This window comes from Cryptosporidium ryanae (assembly GCF_009792415.1).
Source record: "Cryptosporidium ryanae isolate 45019 chromosome Unknown contig_19, whole genome shotgun sequence".
Classification (NCBI taxonomy): Eukaryota; Apicomplexa; class Conoidasida; order Eucoccidiorida; family Cryptosporidiidae; genus Cryptosporidium; species Cryptosporidium ryanae.
This window is the reverse complement of record NW_027125564.1, coordinates 73,722-92,671: the sequence shown is the minus strand read 5'-3', so window position 1 is coordinate 92,671 and position 18,950 is coordinate 73,722. Positions and strand designations below refer to the sequence as shown.

The 18,950-nt window shown below is 35.9% G+C and overlaps 6 protein-coding genes across 6 annotated transcripts; 2 read left to right on the top strand and 4 right to left on the bottom strand.

The window, feature by feature from the left end:
• Window positions 1-75: 75 nt before the first annotated feature.
• Window positions 76-5,547, top strand: FG386_000974 (DNA-directed RNA polymerase II/III subunit; the record flags this gene model as incomplete). Its single annotated transcript, XM_067340367.1, has 1 exon — window positions 76-5,547. The coding sequence occupies one exon, from the start codon at window positions 76-78 to the stop codon at window positions 5,545-5,547; it is 5,472 nt and encodes a 1,823-aa protein (XP_067196125.1).
• A 523-nt stretch (window positions 5,548-6,070) lies between these two features.
• On the bottom strand, window positions 6,071-8,977 carry FG386_000973 (alpha-glucan branching enzyme; the record flags this gene model as incomplete). Its single annotated transcript, XM_067340366.1, has 1 exon — window positions 6,071-8,977. The coding sequence occupies one exon, from the start codon at window positions 8,975-8,977 to the stop codon at window positions 6,071-6,073; it is 2,907 nt and encodes a 968-aa protein (XP_067196124.1).
• A 1,235-nt stretch (window positions 8,978-10,212) lies between these two features.
• FG386_000971 (Mov34/MPN/PAD-1 family proteasome regulatory subunit) lies at window positions 10,213-11,160 on the bottom strand (the record flags this gene model as incomplete). Its single annotated transcript, XM_067340364.1, has 1 exon — window positions 10,213-11,160. The coding sequence occupies one exon, from the start codon at window positions 11,158-11,160 to the stop codon at window positions 10,213-10,215; it is 948 nt and encodes a 315-aa protein (XP_067196122.1).
• Window positions 11,161-11,657: 497 nt separating this feature from the next.
• FG386_000970 (uncharacterized protein) lies at window positions 11,658-14,423 on the bottom strand (the record flags this gene model as incomplete). Its single annotated transcript, XM_067340363.1, has 1 exon — window positions 11,658-14,423. One exon carries the CDS (start codon window positions 14,421-14,423, stop codon window positions 11,658-11,660), a length of 2,766 nt encoding a protein of 921 aa, XP_067196121.1.
• Window positions 14,424-15,912: 1,489 nt separating this feature from the next.
• FG386_000969 (uncharacterized protein) lies at window positions 15,913-16,569 on the bottom strand (the record flags this gene model as incomplete). The annotated part of the gene is made up of 1 exon (XM_067340362.1): window positions 15,913-16,569. One exon carries the CDS (start codon window positions 16,567-16,569, stop codon window positions 15,913-15,915), a length of 657 nt encoding a protein of 218 aa, XP_067196120.1.
• A 416-nt stretch (window positions 16,570-16,985) lies between these two features.
• On the top strand, window positions 16,986-18,929 carry FG386_000968 (glycosyl phosphatidyl inositol with 16 signal peptide and transmembrane domain or GPI anchor; the record flags this gene model as incomplete). The annotated part of the gene is made up of 1 exon (XM_067340361.1): window positions 16,986-18,929. One exon carries the CDS (start codon window positions 16,986-16,988, stop codon window positions 18,927-18,929), a length of 1,944 nt encoding a protein of 647 aa, XP_067196119.1.
• Between the last annotated feature and the right edge of the window lie 21 nt (window positions 18,930-18,950).

Genomic DNA, 18,950 nt, shown 5'->3' with positions numbered 1-18,950 from the left:
TTCTCGCTGTTTTTATAGTTAGATTAATTTAAAAGTGGAAATCCAACTGCATATAAGTAGAGACACTGTGAAAAAATGTCAGAGATTAAAAAAAAGTTAAAAATGGGTGGTTTTGAGCTAGAACTCCCAGAGGGAGTAAACACACATAAACAAAGCGTGTTAAGTGTTTCTAGGAGAAGGGATATAGAGGCAGTGGAGTTTTCGGCTTTAGGAAGGGATGAAATAGCTCGTTCAGCACATATGGAAGTGGTACATAGAGAAATATATAAGCCAATGACAAATATACCGCTTCAGGGAGGAGTACTTGATTTAAAATTGGGGGCGAATAGAGCGGATTCTCAGTGCTCAAGCTGTGGCGGAGGTTTAAGGACTTGTGGAGGACATTGGGGTTATATAGATTTGCAGCAACCGGTGTTTCATGTGGGTTATTTTAAGCACTTGTATGGAATACTTTGTTGCATATGCAAGAGCTGTGGTTCCTTTTTAATAACAGGTGAAGAAAAAAAGCAGCATTTGACCAAACTTCGTCAGTCATATTCAATAGCTCACTCATATAGGCTGCAGTTCAGGAAATTAGTAGATAGATGTAAGAAGGTAAAAACGTGTCCAAGATGCCACTCACAACAGGGACAGTTAAGGAGAACCGTCAAACCAACATTGGATCAATTTATGAAATTAACACATACAGTAAAAATAGAGGGACGGGAATATGTGGAGGACTTGACACCAACGTATGTACAAACGTTACTAGGAAGAATCCCGTACCAGGATTTAGACATTATTGAAATATTTAAACCGGAAAATTTGCTAATTTCGAGACTTCCCGTACCACCTAATTGTATAAGGCCATCAGTAACAATGGGAGAGTCAGGAAGCAACGAGGACGATTTAACTGTAATATTATCGGAGATAACGGATCTAAACAACATAATAAAGTCGCAAATGAAGTCCGGTTTTCAAACATTTCAATTTCTGGGTAATTGGGAATTTCTTCAATTACAATGCACAAGACTCATAAATGCAGAAGCGCCTGGGGTAAATCAATTGTTGGCAAGCAAGAACATTCCAAAAGCAGGAAGGGGAATATGTCAGCGCTTGAAGGGAAAGGAGGGACGCTTCAGAGGCAACTTGAGTGGGAAGAGAGTTGACTTTAGCGGAAGAACTGTTATATCCCCAGACCCTAACATAGATGTAGATGAAGTTGTTGTGCCTGTGATCATAGCAAAAAAACTGACTTATCCAGAGAGAGTAAATGCAATTAACATTGATTCACTGCGAGAGGCGGTACTAAACGGCCATGACGTTTGGCCGGGAGCCTGCTATGTGTACAAAAGTAACGGAAGTAAGTCTAGTTTGAGGTACGCCAATAAGAGAGTTGTATCAGAGCGTTTAGAAATTGGGGACATTGTAGAAAGACACATGAAAACAGGTGATATCGTTCTATTTAACAGACAGCCGAGCCTGCATAGACTAAGTATTATGTCACACAAGGTTGTAGTTATGCCCTGGAGGACATTCAGGTTTAATGAATGCGCATGTGCACCATATAATGCAGATTTTGATGGTGATGAAATGAATTTGCATATGCCGCAAAATGAACTAGCTAGGTCTGAGTCCAAACACCTAATGGGACTAGTTAATAACTTGGTTACTCCCAGAAATGGCGAGCCGCTAATAGCAGCTACACAGGACTTTTTATTGGGGATGTACATGCTAACTAGTAGGGACGTATTTCTAACAAGAGATCAGTTTTCCCAATACTGCTGTTACTTCTCGAATGCTCTTATTTCAATGGAACTGCCTCCTCCGACAATACTAAAACCTGTTGAACTTTGGACCGGGAAGCAAATATTCAACATGATACTAAGACCTAACTCAAATGAAAAGGAAAGGATAGATGTGTCTTTTGAACTCAAGGAAAGAGACTACGACTCCAAAAGCGATCTTAGGGACTTATGTCCGAACGAAGGCTACGTCATAGTCAGACACTCGGAGTTATTGGCAGGAGCAATAGGAAAAAAGGTTTTGGGTGGTGGATCTAAAGAGGGGTTGTTCTTCTATATATTGAGAGAAAACAACAACAAAAAGAGCTCTGAGTGCATGGGAAGGATCTCTAGATTTGTGTCCAGGTTTTTAGCTAACAAGGGAATGACTATTGGAATAGACGATGTTACGCCAAACAGAGAATTGCTTGTTGCTAAAAGAAAATTATTGGAAGACGGCTATCGGAGAGTACAAGACGAGATTAACTTGTTTGAAAGGGGAAAACTGGTTCCCCATCCAGGTTTAACTCTTGAAGATACCCTTGAGCTTAAAGTTAAGAAAATACTAGATGAAATTAGGAATGAGGCCGGCAGAGCTTCACACCAGAGCCTTCCTCCGAACAATAAGCCACTGTTAATGTATTTATCCGGGGCAAAGGGACAGTTAATCAATATAGCTCAGATGGTTGCTTGCGTAGGTCAGCAAAACGTAGCCGGTCAGAGAATACAAAACGGGTTTACAAACAGAACTCTTCCTCATTTTAAAATGAATTGTGTGGACGGAAGAAGCAGAGGATTTGTAGGAAATAGTTTTTTTTCTGGTTTGCAGCCCGATGAATTCTTCTTTCACACAATGTCGGGAAGAGAAGGCTTGGTTGATACTGCCGTTAAGACTGCAGAAACCGGATATATGCAAAGAAGACTTGTAAAGGCACTTGAGGACTTGTGCATTAAATACGATCAAACTGTAAGAACTAGCGACGGACAAATTATTCAATTCATTTACGGTGATGACGGTCTTAATCCGATGCTTATGGAGGATAAGCTGGATCTTATTAACTTCGAAAAACTGCTCAAACACATTTACTCGTTCACAAAAGTTCACTCTAATCTGTTCTACTTGTTTAGAAGCATCACTTTTAGAAGAATACGGGATTGTACTAAAAATGAAGCTTATTGCAAAACCAAGGGTCTGGCCCACTCCAACAGAAGTTCCAAAATATTGCCACCAACGAGGCAAGTTATGCGGAATCTTACTTCAAATTTTGAATACTATTTGGTTAACCACCATCAAATAGATTCCGGGTTGGAGCCGACCTCATTTTCATCCTTTGATCTGCCTGAAGATTCAAGTACATTTAAAGGCAAAAGCAAAAGTGTATTATTTGATGAGCTAGATAGACTGGTCAAGGAGTGCGAGGGCAAGGGAGGCGGACTTGACGTGGAGGAAAGCAATTCTCGATTTGGTTTTGACGAGGTCGATGGCACTGCTGAACATGTGGCCGAGAATAAGCACAAAGGGGACGATGTATATGTAAAAATGGATTTTGAGGCTTCACCCTGGAGATGTGATAAATCCAAGAGAATAAAGAGGAATTCCTCTTTTGCAGAGGACGAGGATGAAAATAAGACCGTCAATTGTACAAATTTAGAAAACGAGTTTGATTTTGACTGCGACTTCTTTAGAAAAGGCAATAATGAATTGCCAAAGTGTATAGTGGATAAGCTAGAAACGTTAAAGATATGGTACTCCAGACACAGTTTGGAGTGGTGTAGAAGCAATGAAACGTGCGTCTGCATGAGAAACAGCGTTCTGACACACTATATAATACATAAACACCTACCGACACTGGACGTGAATGTGCCGTTACTGCCATTCGAGATGCTGGAGTGGCTAGAGTTCTTGATTAGAATGACTAGAGAATTAATTCCAAGCTCGCTGCTAATACATCAAAAGGTTTCACTATTAGAAAAACCAACCCACCAAGGGAAAACAAAGCAAGTGAACATATTCTCAAACAACCTTAGAGATTTTTTGATCAAGTACGTTGACAAAATAGCCGAGTACAGGAGATCCCAAGGAGAGAAGTCCGGACTTGTTTTAAGTGAATACGAAGAAATAATAAAAGAGTATGACAACGACTCCAAAATGGATTCGTGTTGGTTTGTCAATGCTTGCAACAAAGACGCAGATTTTGCTAGAATACTGGAATTCGGGAAGAACGTTTTTGAAAATGAGCAACAAGCGAAACGGTTTTTGGAGGAATTTGTCATGTATGCAAGGAGATTCTACTCAGCGGAGTTTAATAGCAGCAAAGACGACGAGCCAGGAAACAGTTGCGACTTTAAATTGGAGGAGCCAGCCTCCAAAGGCAGGAAGAGACCAAGCACCACTAAAGACCGCACTGTCGCAGCCAGATCCTCAAAAAGAAGGATAATAGACGAGGGTGACGAGAATAGACGCAATGTCCAAGACAAGCCCAACATGGGCAATAAAAGAAACTTCATTCGTTTTAATAAAGATTTTTCAATCACGGTAAGACAAATGTACGAGTTTTTGAGGATAAGTTGGATGAAGTACATGAAGGCAATAGTTGAACCGGGAGAAGCAGTTGGAGCAATAGCGGCACAGTCAATTGGAGAACCAGGTACCCAGATGACGTTAAAAACATTCCACTTTGCAGGTGTTGCCAGCATGAATGTAACGCTTGGGGTTCCGAGAATAAAAGAGATAATAAATGCGGCGACTAAGATATTAACGCCTATCATAGAGGCAAAACTGGAAAACGATACAGATTATAAGTTTGCCCAAATAGTAAAGGGAATGATAGTCAAGACTACCTTGAGTGAGGTTATAACTAGTTTAGAAGAGGTTTATTCGCAAAATGGGGTCTTTATAAATATAAAGCTTTCAGAAAAGGCAATAAAGGGTCTCTATTTAGATGTAAATGCCTATTCTGTGAAGGACTCAATAGTAAATCACGGTCCTATCAGCAAAATAAAGCTCAGACCTGAGGACATTTACATACTGGATCCTTGGCAAATTTCAATTAACATCGGAGGAGGCGTTATTAACGCGAGCTGCTCCTCCTCGAGCGGAGGAAATGTCAATGTCTACTTCCAGACACAACTTTTGAAGAAAGGACTTGAAGGGGTTGTTGTAAGCGGAATTCCTGGAGTCAGAAGAAGCATCATCAGACAGGACGACAGAATAGACGAGGAAACGGGTGTCAAACAAAAATTTTATAGTCTTGCCGTTGAAGGATATGGTTTGTTGAAACTAATGGGAATTAACGGTATAGTTGGTACAAGTACAGTATCTAATCATGTTATGGAGACTAAGGAAGTTCTTGGTATTGAAGCAGCTAGGCAGGTAATTATACAGGAAGTTCTTAAATGTATGGACGCTTACAGCATGGATATTGATTTGAGACACATTCAACTCTTGGCAGACATTATGACTTTTAGAGGTGACGTATTAGGCATATCGAGATTCGGCATACAAAAAATGAGAACCTCTACTCTTATGCTTGCCTCTTTTGAGGAAACGAATGAGCACTTATTCGAGGCCGCATTTCAAAATAGAGTGGACCCGGTATCAGGCGTAAGTGAATGCGTAATTATGGGTAAACCAATTAAAATAGGAACAGGCTCTTTCGACATTCTCTATAATTCACCAAATTGCGAAAATAGTCCTCTTTATCTCAAGAAAAGAGACTCTGTGGCTAAGCTTTCACATTATTTAAGTAGATTTAAGAGCGGTTTGATTTCACAGGAAAAGTAGGCTTTGCATGAATTTATAATTAGTAAAACAAGATACCTTTAATTTATCTAAAAGTGAAGCGAATTAGAGAAAAAAGACGTAATGTAATACTGAGATTCATTGTCTGAACAATTAGTGTTGGCGAGTTTTCCCCATGCTGTATATTGGCAATAGCGTGTTTACGTGCTTTAAACTGACTCTGATTGTTTCCCCATACCCATATGATGTTCATAAATGTCACTGGCACCCAAGTTGCAACAAAAATGTGTTCATAACTTTGACTTCGGGTTCTTGTTTCTTAGTAGTAAAAACTAAAGCTTTGATGCGGCGGTTACAAGAATTGTCACTAGACTACATAAGCAATGCAATATACAATTGTACCACGCCTCCTCAGCCCGCAGAGTTTCTCAGACTCCACTTGTTTAATGAAAAAAACGGCAGGTGGTGGGTAACCGAATTTGGCCTCACAGGAGAAGTACCTTAGTTTTGAGTAAAAGGCACGTTTATAAAGTTATCTTATTAAGACAGCGTGATACACAACACCCTAGTCCTCGTGCTTCTTCACAAGATCGTCTCTAATCCCAGGGACAAGGTAATTGGGCTTAAGGTATATACACGAGAACTCTGGAATATCTACCCACAGACAATAGTCCCATCCGACCCTTCCTCCGTGGGACGCGGTAACGGTCGAATTGTTTCCAGGACCAAACATGGCACCTCCATACTTCCAGTCGTCTGAATTAATCAGTACCTTCCACTCCCTTCCATGGGGGACACCAATGGGATAGTTGTAATATCTCCTTGAGCTGAAGTTGCAAATAACCACAATATCATTGTACCAATCCTTGTATTTTCTCAAAAAAGCGATTATGCAGTCCTGCGAATTCTCGCAATCAACCCACTGGAAGTTCCAGGACTCGTCATCTCCGGCGTGCAAGCTTAGATTAGACCTGTATATCCCCAGTAAGTCACTCAGGAAAATGCAAACCTTTTTTCTTACGTCTTCTTCCCCCTCGTGCCAGTCAACAGATCTGTTTTCCTTCCACTCCCTTCCCTGGGCAATCTCGGCACCCTGAAACAAAAGAGGTCTCCCGGGTATTCCGATTTGATAGCCGAATAGAGCCTTTAGTGTCCTTATTCTGTCCATATAGGGTGCACCAGTGAACCCACACTTGTCCAGCAAACTGCCCTTTCCGTTAACCACCTCATCGTGGCTTAAAGGAAGAACCCAACTTTCGTGAGACATGTACAATCCTCTGAAGGTTAACTTGTTATGTTTGCTGCTCTTTTTATCGGGCGGAGTGTACAAATAACTTAAGGTGTCATTCATCCACCCCAAGTCCCATTTCGCGTCGAATCCCAGTCCGCCGTTCTTCTCGGTAACCCCCTGCCAAGCCGTGCTTTCTTCTGCCATTGTAAAAACCCCAGGAAACTCTTTGTGAATTACCCAATTAAGCTCCTGAAGCAAACTAACCGCCTCTAGATTAGCGTCTCCACCAAACTCATTTGGAATCCACTCGCCATTCGGCCTTAAGTAATTTCTATAGAGCATTGAACTAACTGCGTCTATTCTCAAACCGTCAATGTGGTAGCGTCTTAACCAGTGGTAAGCAGCACCCAACAAAAACGACCTCACCTCGTTCCTCCTGAAGTTAAAGACTGCAGTTCCCCATTGCTTGTGCTCGCCTTCTTTCGGATCACCATACTCGTATGTGGGCGTCCCGTCGTAGTAAACAAGACCCCATGAGTCCTTGCAAAAGTGAGCAGGAACAAAGTCCATAAAGACACCGATATTTGCCTTGTGCAGTTCGTTTATGAGATACTTAAAGTCATCGGGAGTCCCTAAACGGCTGTACGGTGCGTATTGTCCAGTAACCTGGTATCCCCAACTGCCTTCGAATGGATGCTGTGCTAAGGGGAGAAATTCAACATAGGTAAAATTTAAATTGTTGACATGGTCCACTAAACGCTTTGCTATCTCCCTATAGCCTAAGTAGTCCCCATTCTCCTTTCTCATCCAACTTGGCAGGTGAACCTCGTAAATAGATATTGGTTGTCTTCTTAACTCTCCTTTAAGTCCCATTTCCTTTCTCCTTTTCATCCAGTCGTGGTCCTCCCACTTAAAACGGTCGTTTTTGTTCTTGTAGGAGTCATCGCAGTTGCTTATTATAGAGGCATATTTGGGCGGAACCTCGTATTCTTGTGAATACGGATCTATTTTAACAAAAATGTCATTTGAGTGCGAATGTATCTCGTACCCGTATTTCTCCCCAGGGCCTATATGCGGAATAAATAACTCCCAAATTCCAACTCCGTATCGCAAACGCATTGGATTGGCCCTTCCATCCCAGTTGTTCCAGTCACCAACAACCCTTACGAACTTGGCATTTGGAGCCCACACTGTAAATCTAACGCCCTTAGTTCCATTGTATTCAATTACGTGGGAACCAAATATATTGTCTACATGCCAACAGCTTCCGGACTGAAACAGCTTAATGTCCTCGTCAGACAACAACAAACCAAACGAATAAGTGTCCCTTACTCGGTACTCTTTTCCAGAATCGTCATTAACATACTCAACCAAGTACTCATAGTACAATTTTCTCAAGCAATTCACCGAATCTAAATTGTCGTGAATATAGTAATTACATGCTATATCCGTACTGCATGTTATGCTTTCAAAGCTTGATCTGTTCTTTTTATGAGTACAAAATAAGCCGTTGTCTCCGTTGTTGTCACCATTTTCAGTTTGCTCCTGACTTGTTTTTGTTTGAATATTGCTGTCTTCCCTCACGTTTTCTTTTACCTCGTCGTTGTCACCGCTACCTTCGTACCCACAAAAATGCGTTCTTGTTGTTGGTATTTTTTCCTTAAGAGTTCTAAAAGCCTTCTCAAAGAGCCACGTCTTGTTGCCATTTGCGTGTCTATTCTCCATTTCAACTGGAGAATTGTCCAAACCTATTGACGAAAACGAATTATCCAATGCCCTTATTCTTACTTTCTTTGCGTTTCTTATCCACGCTCTTACAACGTAATACTCGTAATCAGAGTCCTCGCCGAACTTTTGATATCCCAATACGCCAAACGGCTCCGGATGTATTGCCTTGTTTAATAAATGCAAATCGTGGTCCATCATCCTGCCATCACTAGGAACGCTTTCCAGTGCTTCGTAAACATCCCCTTTCTCGTTCTGCACCGGCGTCAGTGAACTTGAGTACGAGGTTGGACTATTTGCTGCAGTTGGAACGTAGCTAGCATTAACACTGTTGCCTGCGTGACTGCTCATTTTATTGTACTCGTTTTGCAAGTAAACACCAAGCTCCAAATTAGACGTTGAGTCTGCTATCTCTTTTTTTTGAAACTTATAGTTGTTTGTGTCGCTTTGTAGTGCTATTTTTTTCTCAATTCTTATTCCCTCTACCTTGCTTGCTTGATTCCTCGTTCCCTTCATATTATAATTATTTAATTTGTTTTTTGTTAGCATTGCAATTTACATTAATATGTATTTGTTTTGTACTTGAAACTTATAACTTTGGCGTTTTTCAATTTAAATTGTATTTATTGAAATAAAGAAAGTCTTATTTACACTCGAATATTAATATTTAAGCTTAAACTTAACTTTAATTATTCAAATGGGTCAAGCTAAATTTGGCCACTTTCTCGGTTCGGCCTGTTAAGCTCTAATCAAGTCTCAATTTATTCTGTATTTTCTGCGAAATTCTCTTTAAGTACTCTAAACCTCAATTTGTATGGCGACTTTTCATATACCAACTTCAAACTATTCGCAATTGGAAAAATGTGTATAGATCCAAAATATAAACACTATTCGTCGTTTGTTTGTGACTTCCCTGTGTTAACCTCCTTGTTGTCTGCTTTACTGACTCCTAAGAGCTCGCGGAAAAGCTAAATATAAATACTTAATCCCCAGCTATTTTATCGTAAAATTTAAAGTAGTGACTGTCTCAAACCACTCTTGTTTATTTTACTTTTAACAAGAACCAATCTCGTAAACATGTACAAAAATAAGAAATATGTGTATATATAAATATACACATATATACATACATACATATGTATATATATATATATATATATATGTACTATATGTATATATGCATCTATATATTTCAACACACCCCAAAATATCAGTTTTATTATCTTGGAATTTTTTTTGATGAGGGGTGGTGTATCGTAGAAAAGGGTCTGCTTTTTTCCGAGCATTGTGAATAAGAGTAAAATTCCAATAATTTAATTTGATATATTTATTGCATATAAATATCAAAAATTATATACTTGTATTCGAGTATTTGTCATGTCAATAAGTATTCCCACTCATTTACTTTTATTTTTTTGATTACTTTTCCACAAACAAGGTTATTTGTAACTATTTACTTAAAACAGTAGTTATCACTCGACTATTAACATAATTATTTTGACGCTAAATTTGCTCTGGACTATTACGCTTTTTGGCACTGAGTTCATTTAGTGTGACCACTGATCCCAACTAAACAAGGTGCAGCTCCTTGGTGACAAGAACAAACCTATGCAATCATGCTCTAATCTCAGTAGGTCTAGTTGAACAACAAAGTGATAAATACGTGGGTACAGATATGAAAGACGCATTTATAGTTTGCGTGACACTGAAAATTGACAACAAACAGGCAATCTAGTTAAAGTACTTAATGTTTATAACAACGAAGAAACAACGTTCGACTTGAGTAATTGTATTATATTTTCAGTAAGAACAGTTTCAACATATGAATTAAGTCTTTTTATAGGGTCTATTTTCCCAACGTTCTCAACCTCAAGCTCTTTTTTGGACTTATTGAGTTCCAACTTAGTTGACTCGTAGTATTGTTTGCTTGTATCGCATATTTGTTTGATGTTTTTGCTCGTAATTTCATTAAGTCTTTCCTTTTCCATACAACGAAGTGGTTCGCTCCAGCTAGGTTTGTGTAAATTCATGAGCATCTTTTGCTCCAATATATTCTTTTTGTACCTAATGGCAATTGAATAGTAGTTTCTGTTAAGTCCATGAACAAGAGCCGTAATTGAAGGCTTATTAAGATGACCAATATTCGAAGTTGTTTGCCTGGGCTCTTGTCCTGCAATCACAGATTGCGGACTTATTAGCCTAAAGCAATCTATGACTACTTTTCCCTTTACGGACTGTATTGGATCTACGACTATACCCACGGCTCTTGGATTTAATTGTTCAAAACTTTGTTGAGTGCTTACATCAGTTCCCGAAAACCAGCAACCGAATCCAGGATGGGAGTGGTACCAACCAACTACAAGTTCCGACCTGCCCACTCGCTTTAGCATTTCCAACATATCTGTCTGGTACACGGGATCAACGGCTTCTACACTTACGCTATTTCCAGATTGTGGCATCGAAAATACATCAACTACACGAACCGTATAGTCATCTATAAACTCACCCAATAAAAGGCCCATTACCTCCATTGGAACCCCTGCTCTTCCGTGTTTAAGCATTTTTAAAAGTGCCAACGAGGATATATATACTTGTTCTGACGTATCTGGTATTGGTGAATCTGGATCTTGAGCCATTAAGCCTCCAAAACCGTGAAGGTTCCCTAACATGCTCCTTAAATTTGACGAAAAGCCTGACATGTTTATATAGAATCACTTTATTAACCGCTTAGTTTTGCCTGAAAATTGATTTTATCTAAAGTTGCATAAAGTAGCTACAGTGTGTTAATCGTCTGTACTCGCTCTGCCACGAATTACTTCTCAGAACCTCCGCTCCTCGACCAAAGAATAAAAAGGGCAAATAAAGAAAATATGAATTTATAAATAAAAGCAAACGGTTAAATCCGTTCTTCTAGGACCAAGTTTTTAACCTATTTTTAAATCACTTCGCAGGCTGGGCCTCACAAGAATAAAAAACCCAAATGTAAACACATATGAAAGAGGCGGCTGCTTTTTGGCGCCTTGTATATTATAACATAAACATAATGAGCAAGGTGAGAGGATGCTTATTACAAATAAAACAACACTTTAAAGTTTTACTAAAACGAGTATGAAGGTAAATCTTAGAGAGTAAGTACAACAGAGGCTTTCCGTGAAGTCAAGTCATGCTCGCGAATTCGGTTACTAAATTTACTTTTTCAGCTGCATTCGGAAATCCATGCTTTGTGATTTCTCTTAGAAGTTGGTTTTATAATTGAAAAATCCAGAATTACGTCGTAAACCCACTTTGGTGTAACCTGAATAGAGTGTGTCTCTCCGTGTGTATTTTGTACTTTTGTAGCTTGTTTTTTAGGCACAGATTTTTTAATTTCAATAGCAGCACTATCCCTTTCATCGCATATAACAATATAGTCGGCCAGGAGGGGATTTTGAACGAATGAAGCGTTTCCAAGAGTTGCGAGTCTTGTACACAATTTAAAATGATTGCAATTGGGGTTTCCTGCAATAAAAAGCTTTGTTTTACAAAAAATTCCTTCACTTATATACAATCTTGATTCCAATGAAGGAATGCCGTTTATTACTTCAAATCTTGTTTCAAATGAATTGTCAGGCCATGTGTTTTTTTGAACGATATAATCTATCATATTCTCCTTTACTACCATTACGTTACTTATAAGTGACAATAAAAGTTTAGGATGGTAATTATTCAGTTTTAAATCTTTTGATATTATTAAAAACGAGATAGACTCCCATTCCTTGTAGTGTTTTGGCCACATTATAAATTCAATTCTGTCAAATTGCTCTGGGATCCTTATTTCATTTATCATTTTTTCTATCTTATTCTTAAGTCGTATATTGTCGTACTCATCCTTACCTAAACAAGACAGTATTATTACTTGTTTTCTCTGACTAAAAATATCCAAATCGTCATAATTAATATCATTTTCGTACAAGTCGCTTTCATCATCACTACTGCTTTCAACCCTTATTTTCTTGACGTTACTTGCTTTATTAAAACTTTTAACTTGATAGTTGTCCGAGCATTCATTTTCCTCTTTATTACAATCCTTAGTTTCAAACCTACTTTTCATCAGTGAAGTCCCACCTGATTTACCAATTTTATATGAAAATAACTTTAATCTATCTTCCTCTATACTAGTCGTTTTCGTTTGATAATTCTTATTTTTAGTATTTTTTTCAAGTTTCTTATAAACTAATCCATCTAGTATATTTGAAAAGTAATACTCAAGATTTTCTCTCAATATAGAAATAGCTCTATTAAATTGTTCTATTTTCAATCTCCAACGTTCTTCTTTGTCATCCCATTTAATGTCTATGTTATTATTTCTAAAAATTCGAAGTATTATGTCCTTTTGATAATTATCACTATCGCCTCCACTATTTAAATCTAAATAGTAGTAAAACATTTTATCCTCGCTTATTTTATTTCGATTACTCTTTACAGATTCTACTTTAACTATATTATCAATATTAAATATATTCTCAATGTGAAAACGTATTTTGTATCTAAACCACGTATTTTTAGAAACTTTTGGGAAATAACCTTTCCATTTTTCTACCAATTCATTCTCTGGACAAAATAAGCTAGAAAGTTCGCTGAAACTTGCATCATTTTCACTACTATTTAAGTGTTTTTCCTTGTTTCCATTTACTAGAAGCGACAACACAACATCATTGATTTTACCACCTAAAAAATCAACCATCATTACTGATTCGTAAATAGTTTCTATAGGAAATGTCCACAACTTTTCGTCATTATCATATTTTCGACCTTTTATACAGCTTTTTATCAATTTAATCACGTCTTTGTCGTATTTACACTGAAATTTTAATTGAAAGTCGTTTGGATGGTCCATATATAATCTACAAATATCTTTCTCAAGGTTACCTTTGAATTTACTCTCCAAATGCCTAAATTCATTAGGCAAATCTCTTAAATTAATGTACCTTACCATTTCTAAATATCTGAAATTGCCTTTATCGCAAAAATTTAAAATAATATTATTATCTTGTTGATACTCATTTAAGTGCTCAGGCTCATTGTACTCATGTCCATTATTTTTATCATCATAATATTGCTCTCCTGAGTTTCGAAAAGATTTGTGTACACTTATTCTCCTCTTTTCTGAGGTTTGATCCTTCTTAACAGAAATCACAGTGCCTATATTAGAGTCAACATTAAAGTTTTTCCTCTCAAATTTGACTAGTATTCTTAAGGGTATGCAACTCTCTTCGCTACCACCTATATATTCCACTATAGAAAAGTCTCTGTTGTTAACAATTAAATCAGTGTATGAAAGCGATGTCTGCCAGAATTGAATTAGTAGAACAACAACAGCAGATCCCCATTCACAACATAACCTATTTTTGTAGTAAAAAAGCCTTTTCCAATCTGGAGTTGATTTAAATATACCACTCATTATCACATGGTCGCTCTCATTCCAAACTGGACAATTTAATCTATACCATTCCAATATTTTATTTTTACTATTACAGATACTTTCACACTTTTCATCTAATATTGTAGAAATGTTATTGTTGAATACATTTCTTACTGCAACTCTTTTGTCTTCATTGCTAATATCTATTTCTCTGTAGGTAGGCTCACCAAAATCCCCAAGCTCATCGTCCAAACATAACTCCTTGTTATCTTCAACATGTCTGCTTTCGTTTTTACTTGTTGCAAACACTTTCTGCAATTCCAAAGGTAAATAATTTGATTGCCTCAGACCTACTCCGACAAATCCTATAGGTGTGTCGCATTCTTTTCTAGGGATTCCATACTTGCTCTTTTCTTTTATAATCCCATTGTTGCACTGTCTATTGTAACATATATCATATTCGCTGCAAAAATTCTCTTCTGAAAGTCTTATGTAGTTGTTCAAAAACTTCTTTGCAGTACTAATGTGAATACAATCCAATTTTTTTTTCCTAATCGTCATTCTATTTTGTGTCCAAGACCTCTTTTAATCTCCTTTACTATTCTAATTGCATGTGTCTCATATAACCCACAACGTGCCCAAATACAGTTGTATTATATTATAAGAAAAACAGAAAAAATATACTTCAAATAAACAAATATTTAATTGGAAGTCAAATGCAGATACCATATATATACATAGTTTTATCGCGAATATTCATTCTTAATTTTCTAAATTCACTTTCTCACTGACTTTTTTATTTACCCATTTTTCACTATTGCTTTACACAGTAAAAGAACTCGTGGCGCCAACATGTCATTAAAAAAGTACATTTAAGATAAGCAGATCAAATCAAAGTATGAATTGAAATATATGGGGTTTATTGAATAAATAATGTTTAATATTCAGTATGAGAGTCTGTGGTTATTGAGTTAATGAAGTTAACACAGAACAATATTAATGTATTTAAATGTATTCCAAACAGTACTTTGTTTGGTCATTGAAAAAATGAAGTGAATACCGAAAATAGACTGTGTTTATTTATAATAAAATATTAAATTGCGTACTTGCCATAAAGTAAAACAGATAAAACGACTTAATCTTAATTAAATCATGTCATTTAAATTCACAAAACAAAAAAAGAACGTGATTTAATTTAAATAAGGAAAAAGTTAAATATTAATTCTAACACAAGTGCTAAAACGATCCGTAGCACTTATAAACAGAACTACTTGGTTTTATCTAATTCCGATCTAATCCTCATATTTAACAAAGGATCCCTTCCTGTATTTGGTGACGTACTAATCATAAAGTATAAAAATGCAGCTAAAATTGCAACTAGTGAAAAACTCAACCAAAGAGTTATTTGTATGCTTGTTGGATCCATAAATACTGTTTGAGCCTGAGATTAATTAAAGGATAACGATTAATTAACAAATCCAAATTAGTTAAGAACTAAACAATATTAAACTTACACTAACAAAATAGAATGAACTCATAATATAAAGCAAGAGACTGAATAATTCGCGAGTGTATTTTGCCATTTTTAAAGTTATAGTTCACTTAAAACCTTATTCACTTGAATTATCTTCCTCTTATTAATAATAAGTATAATAAAAAATGAATTCCGTAACAAATTACAAGTTTATACTGGTGTATATTCCAAACTAAAATTTTTCCTCTGCATAAATCGGTAAATTATTTACCCTTGTTAATTAAAAACAAGGACGAAAAATATGCGGCTTTCCCGCCAAATGGCGGTACTATTGCAAAAATTAACGGATCTTATAGAACAAAAACAAGGCAATTAGTTGAAATACACCTAGAAAACTGGCAGTCATAAAGTATGGCTTTGCCATGTATCTTAACTAGTTTTAAACAGTTCTTTAATATTTATTTCTGTTGTGTGACTTGATACAAACTATGGTTAATTCCCCGTTAGTTTTTTTCTTCAGCATAATACCTTTTCCTTAGGAAATGACTAAAAACAGCAATAAAAATAAAATAGACATTAATTAACAATAGTTTCAATCAATCTGCGTGAAACTTTTTCTAATATATTATCTATGTTCTCTATTACTTCATCAAAACAAATGTCTAGTATTTGATCGGATAATCTCTCTAAATCTAAATGGGACAATATAATCTCCGGTTTGAATGCGTTTTTAGTGCCTTTTGAGTTGTTTGCTATAGATAATACGGTTTCTTTAACAATCGATACTATTTTAGACTCGTCCATATTATTGCAACAACAATGATTATTCATAGTTTTATTGTTGTAGGCATTTATATTTAATTTGGCACTATCTAAATTTGTTTTAATAGTCTTCTCTAGTTGTGAAGAGTATTCTAAAATATTAGAAATACGGTTTTCCAATTCAACAACTTTTTTTTCAGATATTATGAAGGATTCATTCTGAAAGTCACTCGTGCTCAAAATACTCTCTTGAACTGCCCTTGATTTGGGAATAGATAAAGTTATTTTACGACTTGACTTTTCCTCCAACTTTTTTAAACTCGATACATTTCTATTATTTTCTGATGCAATCTCTTCGAAATCATGATACCTATTTTTAGAAGGGGCCATTCCAAACCTTTTTCTGTGTAGCTCTAAAGACCTATTTGCCGACTCTATCACTCTCTGAGTGTTTTTACTCGCCTTTTCCATTTTGTCCAGGTACATTTACAGTTGTATGTTTAATTAATTTGTGTGAATAAAAGCAAAAGCCGAGTCAATTTACTTGAAAAAATACAGATCTAACCAAAAAAAAAATACTCAGGAATAAAGTGTGATAGAGAGTAATGCTCCTCTCGTAAGTTACTTCCAGATTTGGCTAAGTGTGTCTATTTACATTCCTATATTAAATCTTTTATTTAAAACTACGAATTAAAATAATATATACTTGAACTTACCGCCAAAAGTCTCTCCTTAATAATATTGTAAGGCTTTGATAAGATGGATGTTAAATTTTCCATTTTGCCTTTTTAAGACTTTTATTAATATAAAGTATCTTGTTTACTATTTTTGTGATTAATGTGATAAATATTATGTCTTAAGGACTCTCTTCTTTTTGAAAAAGTGTGATGGTTTCAATTTTAAGACAAATAATATTAGTTATTGTATTATTTATAAATGACAAATTATGTTTAAGTTTGTTGAGTGAACAAGAAAATAGTGTAAGAACTGGTAAAATAATTGAAAAAAATGTGATACACAGGTTACCACACAAAAACAGATATCTTTTTAGATATAATATTGATATGGAAATAGACACTTATGAAAAAGGTAATAATTATAAAAACGTAAATTTTATTCCGAAAGAGTTTTCTGACATATCTAAATTGGATGTTTTTGAGGATTTATTTGTCATATCTGTTCAAGGAACCTGGAGGGATGAAAATTGGGGTGAGCCACCAATAGATATTTATCCAGCAGGATTAACGTTAAATTTTAGATATAAATATCCGGATAAACACTCGGTTATTACGGTGGGAATTTGGAATTATATCCTAAACACTATTTCAAATATTTTATGCAGTTCCTTTGATGTATTTAAAAATGAATTGTACACGGAAAAAAACTGTATCGATGTAAATATTAACAACGATACAAAAAATGTTATATGCACTAACCATGACAACACACTTTGCATTGACACATTGACTTGCTGGAAAAGAATGTTTCCTTGTTTTTCTTTTGGCTTCTCAAAAAACATAGATCAAAATGGAATATTGGGAAAGCTTCCATTAAATTCTTTTATTACTTCTTCCTACAAATCAATTGGATTTAGAATGAGAAGAGTAGGTAATTCACAAAATGAAGGCAGTTCATTGGCTGATGGTAAGTCTAAGACGGTGTTTACTTTATTTCTGGAAACAGTACTAAAGGGTGAGGATAGGATTCTAGCTTCATCCGTTTCAAATACAAATAGCAATGAGGATTTTAATTTATGGAGCTTCCACAAACTTGAGAGTTCCAGCGAAGCACCAAAGCCCTGTCCAGCGATCGAAGATTCTAGGTTGTATTTTTTTGTCGAAAACTATAATTACTTTTCAAATGAGACCCAAAGTGATGATACAAACTTACTATGCAGGCATGTTAATTTGAACAAGCATTCACTTAAGAGAGGAGAATTTAATGCAACTAAAGACAATACTAATGGATTAATGTACTTGGAATTAAACATAAGTAAAATGTCAAATCAAAACATTGTGACTTCTTTTGATTTAAGTTTTTTTCAAAAACACTGTGGAATATCCATATTTAAAGATATATCTTCGTTAACCTATACCCCCATTAGCTCAAACTATATTGAAAACTACAATAAGCACGGGAATTCTAGTAAAAGATTCTTTAGCTCCAAAAAATACGAATATACAAACGAACTTGATGTAAGAAGATCCTATACAAATTCAATCAGTGAGCTAGGCGAAATTAATTCTATCTGGACACAGGGAAGCTTGGTAGTTTACATGAGAAATAACGTTAAAAACCAGGTATTCTACAGAAACGTAACTCTCTGTCACTGGGAAAAAATTCCAAAATTTATTAACATATGGTTTCACAAAACAAAAGTTCTATATTCAAATAAAAAAGAAATAACTGATATATATGAAGATTCTAAAAGCAAGGACGTTGTTGTATTGTATTCAAACAAGGCAACAAAATTCATCGGTTTAGGCATAACAAATTCAAACAAAAACACTGTAATGAATTTTTGCACAGAATTGTCACCTAAAATGAATTTGGCAGTTATCTTTTATTTTGATAAGTTGTTTCTTCCTCTAAATTATTACGGAGCAAAGTCACAAAGAGGACAAATATCTCCTCCGTCAGTTACTCATTGGAGTGAGAATAATGACAATTCTCAAATTCATACAACATTTCACAGAATATACATTATTCCAACAATTCTAGTTGACCACACTATGGTCTTCAATGTAATTGCAACTACATCTGCATTCATTGTTTTTGGTTTTATAACTACCATAAAATTCATCCAACTTAACGAGAAAAATGTAGCTTAACTGACAAGCTTATACCTCCTT